Source organism: Scyliorhinus torazame, chromosome 5, assembly GCF_047496885.1.
Source record: "Scyliorhinus torazame isolate Kashiwa2021f chromosome 5, sScyTor2.1, whole genome shotgun sequence".
Classification (NCBI taxonomy): Eukaryota; Metazoa; Chordata; class Chondrichthyes; order Carcharhiniformes; family Scyliorhinidae; genus Scyliorhinus; species Scyliorhinus torazame.
The window spans coordinates 79,261,064-79,273,103 of record NC_092711.1 but is presented as its reverse complement, the minus strand read 5'-3'; the positions used below and the strand labels follow the sequence as shown (position 1 = coordinate 79,273,103).

At 47.1% G+C, this 12,040-nt stretch overlaps 1 protein-coding gene across 1 annotated transcript; it reads right to left on the bottom strand.

The window, feature by feature from the left end:
* Nucleotides 1-2,541: 2,541 nt before the first annotated feature.
* On the bottom strand, nt 2,542-7,718 carry LOC140418560 (uncharacterized). The gene is made up of 3 exons (XM_072502067.1): nt 7,083-7,718; nt 5,471-6,995; nt 2,542-3,062 (listed from the first exon to the last, which is right to left on the bottom strand). Exons 2-3 carry the CDS (start codon nt 6,655-6,657, stop codon nt 2,864-2,866), a joined length of 1,386 nt encoding a protein of 461 aa, XP_072358168.1. The 5' UTR covers nt 6,658-6,995; nt 7,083-7,718; the 3' UTR covers nt 2,542-2,863.
* Nucleotides 7,719-12,040: the final 4,322 nt, after the last annotated feature.

Genomic DNA, 12,040 nt, shown 5'->3' with positions numbered 1-12,040 from the left:
CACTGTCCTACCTGTATCAATCATCTTTGTGACCTCTTCGAAAAACTCTATCAAGTTAGTGAGAACCGGGGCAGCACGGTGGCGCAGTGGTAGCACTGCAGTCTCACAGCGCCGAGGTCCCAGGTTCGATCCCGGCTCTGGGTCACACTCCCTGTGTTTGCATGGGTTCCGCCGCCACAACCCAAAGATGTGCAGGATAGGTGGATTGAACATGCTAAATTTTCCCTTAGTTGGAAAAAATGAATTGGGTACTCTCAAGTTATTTTTTAAAAGTTAGTGAGATCCAACCTCCCCTTCACAAAACCATGCTGTCTCTCGCTAATACGTCCATTTGCTTCCAAATGGGAGTAGATCCTGTCTCGAAGAATTCTCTCCAGTAATTTCCCTACCACTGACATAAGGCTCACCGGTCTGTAGTTCCCTGGATTATCCTTCTTAAACAAAGGAACAACATTGGCTATTCTCCAGTCCTCCGGGACATGACCTGAAGACAGTGAGGATCCAAAGATTTCTGTCAAGGCCTCAGCATTTTCCTCTCTAGACTCCTTCAGTATTCTGGGGTAGATCCCATCAGGCCCTGGGGACTTATCTACCTTACTATCATTCAAGAAGCCTAACACCTCGTCTTTTTGGATCTCAATGTGATCTAGGCTATCTACACACCTTTCTCCAGACTCAACATCCACCAATTCCATCTCTTTGGTGAATACTGATGCAAAGTATTAATTTAATACCTCACCCTTTCCTCTGGCTCCACACATAGATTCCCTTGCCTATCCTTCAGTGGGCCAACCCTTTACCTGGCTACACTCTTGCTTTTTATGTACATGTAGAAAGCCTTGGGATTTTCCTTAACCCTATTTGCCAATTACTTTTCGTGACCCCTTCTAGCCGACCTGACTCCTTGCTTAAGTTCCTTCCTACTTTCCTTATATTCCACACAGGCTTAGTCTTTCCCAGCCTTCTAGCCCTGACAAATGCCTCATTTTTCTATTTGATGAGGCCTACAATATCTCTCATTATCCAAGGTTCCCGAAATTTACCGTATTTATCCTTCCAGACAGGAGCATGCCGGTCCTGAATTCCTTTCAACTGACATTTGAAAGCCTCCCACATGTCAGATGTTGATTTACCCTCAAACATCCGCCCCCAATCTAGGTTCTTCAGTTCCTGCCTAATATTGTTATAATTAGACTTCCCCCAATTTAGCACATTCACCCTAGGACCACTTTTATCCTTGCCCATCAGCACTTTAGAACTTACTGAATTGTGGTCACTGTTCCCGAAATGCTCTCCTACTGAAACTTCTACCACCTGGCCGGGCTCATTCTCGAATACCAGGTCCAGTATAGCCCCTTCTGTAGTTGGACTATCTACATATTGTTTTAAGAAGCCCTCCTGGATGCTCCTTACAAACTCTGCCCCGTCTAAGCCCCTGGCACTAAGTGAGTCCAAGTCAATATTGGGGAAGTTGAAGTCTCCCATCACACCGACCCTGTTGTTTTTACTTCTTTTTGTTTCCAAAATCTGTCTACCTATCTGCTCCTCTATCTCCTGCTGGCTGTTGGGAGGCCTGCAGTAAACCACCAACATTGTGATTGCATCTCTACCCATATAGCCTCGCTGCCCTCTGAGGTGTCCTCCCGTAGTACAGCTGTGATATTCTCCCTAACCAGTAGCGCAACTCCGCCACCCCTTTTACATCCCCCTCTATCCCGCCTGAAACATCTAAATCCTGGAACGTTTAGCTGCCAATCCTGTCCTTCCCTCAACCGGGTCTCTGTAATGGCAAGAACATTATAGTTCCAAGTACTAATCCAAGCTCTAAGTTCATCTGCCTTACCTGGTATACTTCTTGCATTAAAACATATGCATTTCAGGCCACCAGACCAGCTGTTTTCAGCAACATCTTCCTGTCTGCTCTTCCTCAGAGCCATACTGGCCCTATTCCCTAGTACTCCCTCAATGGTTTCACCTTCTGACCTATTGCTCCCATGCCCACCCCCCTGCCATACTAGTTTAAACCCTCCCGTGTGACACTAGCACAGCGTGGGGGAGCGGTGGTTGTCTGTTCACGGATAACCTGTGCGTTCAAAGGCATGGTGTGTCCACTGAGAACATTATAGTAAAAGATATGTTGTAACCTGTGTTGTCCTTGAAAACTGTGCACGTTTGTGAAGAAAAGGAGGAGTGAAGGAGTATTGTATCATAGTGAGACCTTTCATGTTTAATGAATGTTTTTGTTGGTGAAAGCTATTTGGCAATCCGGTGCTCTGTTTATCCACATTTTCTAAACAAAGTTACAGTCTTTTTAGCCAGGGTTCCATTCTGGGATCTTCCCATCCAGTTATTACATCACTGGGATTGTAACACTCACCATCTTGCAGTGGAAATATATCACTGTTTCTTCACTGCCCCGGGTCAGAATCCTGGTACTTCCTCCCTAACCACACTGTGGATGACACCATAGGGACTGCAGCAGTTCAAGACGTCAGCTCACCACCACCTTCTCAAGGGCAATTAGGGATGGGCAATAAATGGTGACTTAGACAGAGGCACACACCTTTGTTTTATTCATTCAAGGGAATAAATGGGCTTTGCCCTCCATAAAGGAATAGAAAATATTAGGTAAGACCTGTTTTTAGCCCATTTCATTGGTTTTCAATGCCATCATTGCCTTCTCCCTTGTTCTCATGTCCTGCGCCTCTTACAAGGTGATGCCTGATGGAATCGAGTCAGCATGACTCCACTTTGTTACTTCTGACACTGTTATCAATCCCCAGATTGGCACAGAGACCTTTATCACCTCAAAACAAACACATCTTTCTCACAGTTTGGGGCGAGTTCTCCTGCACAATTCAACTCATTTTGCAGCCATTGCTAATTCTGGCAAGGCTGTGACTTGACTAAATTGTCCATCATGCTTTGCATTTTGAGCGCACAATGCAGTGTGGTCTAGTTTTTCAGATATCCGCGGTCTGGGTTTTTCTATCACCTCGATGTTCCATGTTACCACCATGAGACAAACTCCACACACAGGATTACACCACAGCCGGCCTACACTGATTAATATTAAAGAAATAAAGAGAGTTAAAAATTGAGTGCACATTAAAAAGGTGGATATTAATAATAATCTTTAGTGTCACAAGTCGACTTACATTAACACTGCAATGAAGTTACTGTGAAAATCTCCTCGTCGCCACACACCGGTGCCTGTTCGGGTACACTGAGGAAGAATTCAGAATGTCTAATTCACCTAAGAAGCACATCTTTCGGGACTTTGGAAAGAAATCTGAACACGTGGAGGAAATCCACGCAGACACGGATAACATGTAGCCTTCCAATAGAGCCATTGAGTTAAAAGCAGGTAAGGTGGGCAGCACGGTGGCACAGTGGTTAGCACTTCTGCCTCATGGCACCGAGGTCCCAGGTTCGATCCCGGCTCTGGGTCACTGTCCGTGTGGAGTTTGCACATTCTCCCCGTGTCTGCGTGGGTTCGCTCCCACAACTCAAAGATGTGCAGGATAGATGGATTGGCCACCCTAAATTGCCCCATAATTCGAAAAAATGAATTGGGTACTCTAAATTTATTTTTAAAAAGCAGATAAGTTATGCTGAACCTTTATCAATCACTATTAAATCACAATGGTACGCCGCGCCACGTATCGATGGCCTCAGAACTTTGCCTGAGGTCCGCCTCCTGATGCTCCGCCCCCGACCAGCCAAGTTCCTGATGGTGTGGGTCGCGTGTGGTCCCATCCTGTTGAGTACTCGGCATGGCGGCTGCGGACTCAGTCCAGCGCTGGCACAGTCAGGGGAGGGCTGATCCTTGGGCAGGGGGTTCTTTACTTGGGGCTGGGGGCACTATGGGGATGGTCCGGAGCGTGCGAGCCAGCCAAAGGGGGGGCATTATTTCGCAGGCCAGGTCCGCGAGTGGCCTCTGCCATGTAGCACGGCGCGGCCGCCGCTGTGCGCCTATGCGGCCACAGACCTGGCAAATCTCCAGGGCATATTGGCAGCTAGAGCCGGGTGCTCTACGCAGCCGACATGCTAGCCCCCAGCAAAACGGGGAATCGGTAGCCGTTTTACACCACCGTTCCCACGCCGGCGTGGGGATATAACCCCAGAATGGGAGAATCCAGCCCCATATGTTTCAATCAGATCCCCTCTCATTCTTCCAAACTCAAGTGGATACAGGCACAGCGTGTCCAAGTTGTCCTCCTATGATAACCCCCTCATCCAGTCAAGTGAACCTTCTCTGGCCAGTTTCGAATGAAATTATGTCCTTTCTTAAATAAGGAGACCAAAATCGTACAGAGGACTTTGCATGTGGTCTCACCAATACCCTGTACAACTGCAGTACTTTCCCCTTGCAATAAACAGCAACACTCCCTTTACCTTCCCAATCGTGTACTCTATCTGCAGAGTAACTGGTCCTGATTCATGCACCAATACACCTCGATCCCTCTGTACCTCGGAGCTGCAATCTCTGTGCATTTAAACAAGCAATGCAAGATGGTGCCGGAACGGGGCGACTCTCTGCGAGCTCTCTCACACAGATCCTCTTCTTACATCTCCGATAATCAGACTAATCTCTTAAAACTTAATTCTAACACTAACCTTTCTCTTTTACATTCCCTTCACACAGCTTTCTGAATGAGTAGTACTACACTCTGCATGCTTCACCCGATGTCTGTGTGATGATGTATTTACATTGTGTATTTTATGGTTGCCCTATGTATTTTCTTTTCATGTACAGAATGATCTGCCTGAGCTGTGCGCAGAACAATATTTTTCGCTGTATCTCGGTACACATGACAATAAACAAATTCAATCCAATATGTTGCTTTTTTATTCTTCCTGCCAAAGTGGACAAGTTCACATTTCCCCACATTATGCTCAATCTGCCAAATTGTTGCTCACTTAATTAGCCTATCTGCACCCTTTACAGACTCCTTATGGTCACTCACAACTTACCTTCCTCCATACCTTTGTAGCAACAGCAAATTCTGCAACCATACTTTTGATCCTGTCAACCAAGTCCTGAAAATAGTTGAGGCCCAGTCCTGACCCCTGTGGCACTCCACAGGTTACATCTTACCAGTCCAAAAATGACAATTTTTAAACTTCTCAATGTTTCCTGTTCGCTAACCAAGCCTCTGTTGATGCTGTTACCAACTACAGAATGAGCTTTTATTTTGTGGAGTGAACTTTTATGTGGCACCTTGTCAAGTGCCTGCTGGAAATCTAAATACACACATCCACAGGTCCCCCTTTATCCACATCGCTTGTTACTTCCTCAAATAACTTTACTAAATTGGTCAAACATGATTTCCCTTGCACAAAATCATGTTGATTCTGCCTGATTGCACTGAGATTATCTAAGTGCCCAATCTAGCCTCTCAATAACAGAATTAACATGGTTCAGTCCTGCATTGTATTAGCAGCAGCAGCAACAGCAGAATCTAACCTCTGCAGTGACTTGTGAACTCGCTGGTGTCTCAGCAGATTGGATGACCGAGCAAATCTCTTCCCACATATGGAGCAGGTGAATGACCTCTCTCCTGTGTGAACCTGCTGGTGTCTAAGCAGGTGGGATGACTGAACAAATCTCTTCCCACACATGGAACAGGTGAATGACCTCTCCCCAGTGTGACCTTGTTGGTGTCTCAGAAGGTCCTTAGTGCTCTTAAAGCTCTTCTCACAGTCAGAACATTTAAAAGGTCTCTGCTCAGTGTGAACAAGTTGATGTACAGTGAGCTGGGATGGCTGAGTGAATCCCTTTCCACACATGGAGCAAGTGAAAGGTCTTTCTCCAGTGTGAATTCGCTCATGTAGCAGAAGGTGGGGTGAATCAGCAAATCCCTTACCACACACAGAGCAAATGAACGGCCTCTCTCCAGTGTGAACGCGCTGGTGTCTCAGACGGTGGGATGAATGGGTGAATCCCTTCCCACACACAGAGCAGGTGAATGGCCTCTCTCCAGTGTGAACTCGCTGGTGCGTCACCAGATCCTGTTTGCTTTTAAAGCTCTTCTCACAATCAGAACATTGAAATGGTCTCTGATCAGAGTGAACTCGCTGGTGTGTCTGTAGCTGGGATAAACGTCCAAATCCCCTCTGACAGAGAGAGCAGGTGAATGGCTTCTCCCCAGTGTGAGTGCGTTGATGGGCTTGTAAATCATTTTTACTTTTAAAACACTTCTCACAGTGCGAGCATTGAAAAGGTCTCTTATCAGAGTGAACAAGTTGGTGTGTTAGAAGATGGGATGACTGAGTGAATCCCTTCCCGCACACTGAGCAGGCGAAAGGCCTCACCTCCATGTGAGTGCGCTGGTGTCTCAGCAGGTCCTTTGTGCTTTTAAAGCTTTTGTCACAATCAGAACATTGAAATGGTCTCTGATCAGAGTGAACTTGCTGGTGAATCAGGAGGCTTGATAAAGCATTACACCCCTTCCCACATTCAAGGCAATTGAATGGCCTCTCGCCAGTATGAACACGCTGATGTGTATACAGGCTGGATGAGTAAGCAAATCCTTTCCCACACACAGTGCAGGTGTAAGGCCTCTCTCCAGTGTGAATGCGTCGATGAATATCCAATCCAGATGGGTAATTATATCCCTTCCCACAGTCCCCACATTTCAATAATTTCTCCATGATGTGAGTGTCCTCGTGCGTCTCCAGGTTGTATAATGTTGAAGCCTCGTTTACACAGAATATGTACAGGGTGACTACTCACTGTGAATGCGGTGGTTTTTCTTTCAGGCTGGTGAAAGCTCTTTCCGTATCCAGCACATTGGAAACTCTCGGGTATTTGCGTATCTCGGTGCTTTCTCAGTCACACTGATGGCTCACATCTTTTTCCACAGACAGAATGGAACAAACGTTTCTCCTTCTGTATACAAAGGCTGATGATATTCTGATGAATCAAATCGCTGAAGCATCTTGATGTGAAGTTTGGTTTGAGTTTCATGTCTGCAAATTCTGCTAATATCCTGTAAAAATAATTTTACAAAATCCATCACTGACAGTCCAGGGGGTTTGGGGCCTCCAGCGGGTGTTTGTGAATCCTCCCCACCCACCTGCCAGTGTTTCCTTCCTTGTCAGAGATCAGAGTCCTCATTGATTTGAGTGCGAAGTGTAAGCTCTTATTTATTATCCCCCCCTCCCCCATACTCTGATGTGAACCAGTGGGCAGCACGGTAGCATTGTGGATAGCACAATTGCTTCACAGCTCCAGGGTACCATGTTCGATTCCGGCTTGGGTCACTGTCTGTGCGGAGTCTGCACGTCCTCCCCATGTGTGCATGGGTTTCCTCCGGGTGCTCCGGTTTCCTCCCACAGTCCAAAGATGTGCGGGTTAGGTGGATTGGCCATGATAAATTGCCTTTAGTGTCCAAAATTGCCCTTAGTGTTGGGTGGGGTTACTGGGTTATGGGGATAGGGTAGAGGTGTTGACCTTGGGTAGGGTGCTCTTTCCAAGAGCCGGTGCAGACTCGATGGGCCGAATGGCCTCCTTCTGCACTGTAAATTCTATGATCTATGAACCATCCTCCAGTGTCTGAAGCAGGATGGTGCCCGTTAACCTGGGCCTGTTCCCGGGAGAGAGAAGCCCCGCAGCTGCAAATTGTGAAGGGTTTGCGGATCCACAAAGTGTTTCCAAATCCTCCCACCCACCGCCTGACGCTGACTCCGCTTCTCCGGGACAAACAAGGGCCGAGGCATCAATCATAATGCGCATGCTCCAAACTCTTTGACACTACGCCTGCGCATTGGTGTCCAGCTCTGTGCATGCTCCGGATCCAATGCCCGGCTGATTGACAACAGTTCAGGACCAATTGGAAGATGTTGTGGGACTGGAGAACTGAGCACGAGCTACTCATTCTCCAACCAATCAGAATGAATGAGGGGCGGGGCTGAGCCCGGATCTCCCTCATTGGCTGAAACTGCATCATTTTGAAAGCTGATTTGTCTCAAACTCCAGGAGAAAACTGGACCTTTCTGTTTGTGGCTTTAAACAGATGAAACTCTGGGTGTGGAGCAAACATTTCAACATTTGTTTCTGAAATGTGAAACTCTGTTTACATAATTGAAGAGCTGACTTCACAGAAGAACAGGGAAGAGAGGGAATGTCCACAATTTGTATTTGGGTTACTGGGCATCAGTTTGCTCTCACTTACCGTTACTTGTTTAAAGGTGTAGAAGGAGCTTTTAATGAAATGAAATGAAAATTGCTTATTGTCACAATAGGCTTCAAATGAAGTTACTGTGAAAAGCCCTGAGTCGCCACATTCCGGCGCCTGTTCGGGGAGGCTGGTATGGGAATTGAACCGTGCTGCTGGCCTGCCTTGGTCTGCTTTAAAAGCCAGCGATTTAGCCCTGTGCTAAACCCACCCCATTGAGACACAGTGGGTGGGATGCTCCATTCCTGAGACGAAGTATTGATGCACAGGCAGGATTCATGGACTTCCACGACAGCAAAACTGGCGCCGAGCGTGGACGGATTCAGTGACTTTAGAGGGGCTAGAACCGGCACCACATGGAACATGCAAGCGATGCCATTGAGAAACAGTGTGGGATTTGCCGGGTCCGTGATTGACACTCGGGAGGCTGACAAGCTGCAACCGCATATACACATTACACTCCCCACACACACTCATCCCAGCCAACAAGATGGCACTGGTTGCGCTGGAGCACGCCCATCCTGCGGAGGAGTCAGCTGAGGCCAGAGGGCACCTAGGGTGGTGCCCCGGGGGGGGGGGGGGGACTCATGTGACCTGTGGCCCTAAGTTCACAATGGACAGTCACCGGTATACACAGCTGCATGGTTACCTTGCAGATTGCGGTAATGAAGCTTTCTGCCCGTCCACCCCACAGCTCAAATCCAGGTTATCCCGAGCTACTCCCCCGACCCTGGCAGAAGCCCCCACACAGCGGCACAACTGTCAGCGAACTGTGGCGATGTTGCACACGTTCCGTACCCCCTCTCCCTCATCAGCGACGGGACCTGTTTAATAATTTTTAAAAGCACTAGTGAACCTCGCCATCAGGAATTTGGCTCATCCTAGGCAGAGAATCACAGAGGCCCCGGAGAATACTCGGTCAGGCCCACTAATCATAGAATCCTAGAATTTACAGTGCATAAGGAGGCCATTTGGGCCATCGAGTCTGCAGCAGCCCTTGGAAAGAGCACGCTACCCAAGCCCATACCTCCACCTTATCTCTGTAACCCCAACCAAGATTTTGGATACTAAGGGCAATTTAGCATGGCCAATCCACCTAACCTGCACATTGTTTGACTGTGGGAGGAAACCGGAGCACTCGGAGGAAACAAACGCAGACAAGGGGAGAACATGCAGACTCCGCACAGGCAGTGACCCTCACCGGCAATTGAACCTGGGACCCTGGAGCTGTGAAGCAACAACGCTAACCACTGTGCTACGGTGCCACCCTAATGATATGCAAATGGTATCTAACTGTATGTGCATTCTGAAATGCATTGACGCCACTGTCGAGGTCATGGATAATTGTGATTTGGCATGAAATCTGTGCCCCCCATGATTTTAAAGTCAGAATCGATTCTCCACCCAATCGCGTTTGGCGATTCCGGTGTCAGCCGATGGAGAATCTCACACAGGAACTGTCACGTTGCTCAAAGTGAAATAAAACTAACTGTTTGTCTTTACCAAGGAGATAAATGCTACCGAGGTCATGCAGACAGACTAGGAAGCCCTGTCCCCAGATAGAACATAGAACATTACAGCGCAGTACAGGCCCTTTGGCCCTCGATGTTGCGCCGACCTGTGAAACCACTCTAAAGCCCATCTACACTATTCCCTTATCGTCCATATGTCTATCCAATGACCATTTGAATGCCCTTAGTGTTGGCGAGTCCACTACTGTTGCAGGCAGGGCATTGCACGCCCTTACTACTCTCTGAGGCAAGAACCTACCTCTGACATCTGTCTTATATCTATCTCCCCTCAATTTAAAGCTATGTCCCCTCGTGCTAGAAATCACCATCCGAGGAAAAAGGCTTTCACTGTCCACCCTATCCAATCCTCTGATCATCTTGTAACCTAGGTTCAAAATTGATAAGGAGTGAAGTGAAAATGTAAATTTCAGGGGTGCTGATCTCCCAGTCTTTCCTGGAGGTGCCAGACTTGAGAATTACAAATACAAAGAACAAAGAACAAAGAAAATTACAGCACAGGAACAGGCCCTTCGGCCCTCCAAGCCCGTGCCGACCATGCTGCCCGACTAAACTACAATCTTCTACACTTCCTGGGTCCGTATCCCTCTATTCCCATCCTATTCATGCATTTGTCAAGATGCCCCTTAAATGTCACTATCGTCCCTGCTTCCACCACCTCCTCCGGCAGCGAGCTCCAGGCACCCACTACTCTCTGTGTAAAAAACTTGCCTCATACATCTACTCTAAACCTTGCCCCTCGCACCTTAAACCTATGCCCCCTAGTAATTGACCCCTCTACCCTGGGGAAAAGCCTCTGACTATCCACTCTGTCTATGCCTCTCATAATTTTGTAGCCCTCTATCAGGTCGCCCCTCAACCTCCGTCATTCCAATGAGAACAAACCGAGTTTATTCAACCGCTCCTCATAGCTAATGTCCTCCATTCCAGGCAACATTCTGGTAAATCTCTTCTGCACCCTCTCTAAAGCCTCCACATCCTTCTGGTAGTGTGGCGTCCAGAATTGAACACTATACTCCAAGTGTGGTCTAACTATGGTTCTATACAGCTGCAACATGACTTGCCAATTCTTATACTTAATGCCCCGACCAATGAAAGCAAGCATGCAGTATGAGTTCTTGACTACCTTCTCCACCTGTGTTGCCTCTTTCAGTGACCTGTGGACCTGTACACCTAGATCTCTCTGACTTTCAATACTCTTGAGGGTTCTACCATTCACTGTATATTCCCTACCTGCATTCGACCTTCCAAAATGCATTACCTCACATTTGTCCGGATTAAACTCCATCTGCCATCTCTCCGCCCAAGTCCCCAAACAATCTAAATCCTGCTGTATCCTCTGACAGTCCTCATCACTATCCGCAATTCCACCAACCTTTGTGTCATCTGCAAACTTACTAATCAGACCAGTTACATTTTCCTCCAAATCATTTATATAAACTACAAACAGCAAAGGTCCCAGCAGTGATCCCTGCAGAACATCACTAGTCACAGCCCTCCAATTAGAAAAGCATCCTTCCATTGCTACTCCCTGCCTTCTATGACCTAGCCAGTTCTGTATCCACCTTGCCAGCTTCCCCCTGATCCCGTGTGAGTTCACCTTTTGTACTAGTCTACTGTGAGGGACCTTGTCAAAGGCCTTAGTGAAGTCACTATAGACAACATCCACTGCCCTACCTACATCAATCATCTTTGTGACCTCTTCAGAAAACTCTATCAAGTTAGTGAGACACGACCTCCCCTTCACAAAACCATGCTGTCTCTCACAAATACGTCCATTTGCTTCCAAATGGGAGTAGATTCTGTCTCGAAGAATTCTCTCCAGTAATTTCACTACCACCGATGTAAGGCTCACCGGCCTGTAGTTCCTGGATTATCCTTGCTACCCTTCTTAAACAGAGGAACAGCATTGGCTATTCTCCAGTCCTCCGGGACATCACCTGAAGACAGTGAGGATCCAAATCTTATGCCTTTATTCAAAAAGTGTTGTAAGGATAGCCCCAGCAATTACAGACCAGATAGTTCAACACCAGTTGTTCGGCATGCTTCAAGAAAGTCATCTTTATTGTCACAAGTAGGCTTACATTATCACTGTAATGAAGTTACTGTGAAAAGATCCTGTGAAGTTACTGTGAAAAGATAGAATTAATAGCCACATGGAAAAATGTTGGCTTATTTGTAAGGAGCAGCATGGATTTCTAAAGGGGAAATCATGTTTAATTAATTTGCTGCAGTTTTTTTATAGGATCGGTAAAGAGAGCATTTAAAGCATATAATATGAGCTAGCTTAATAAGGGCATAAACTACAGGAACAAGCTGGTTATACTA

Coding starts and splice junctions, on each gene's coding strand:
- LOC140418560 (XM_072502067.1), bottom strand. CDS start 6,657: ATGGAGAAATTATTGAAATGTGGGGACTGTGGGAAGGGATATAATTAC. Junction 3,063..5,470: donor GTTCACAAGTCACTGCAGAG/GTTAGATTCTGC, acceptor AATATTAATCAG/TGTAGGCCGGCTGTGGTGTA.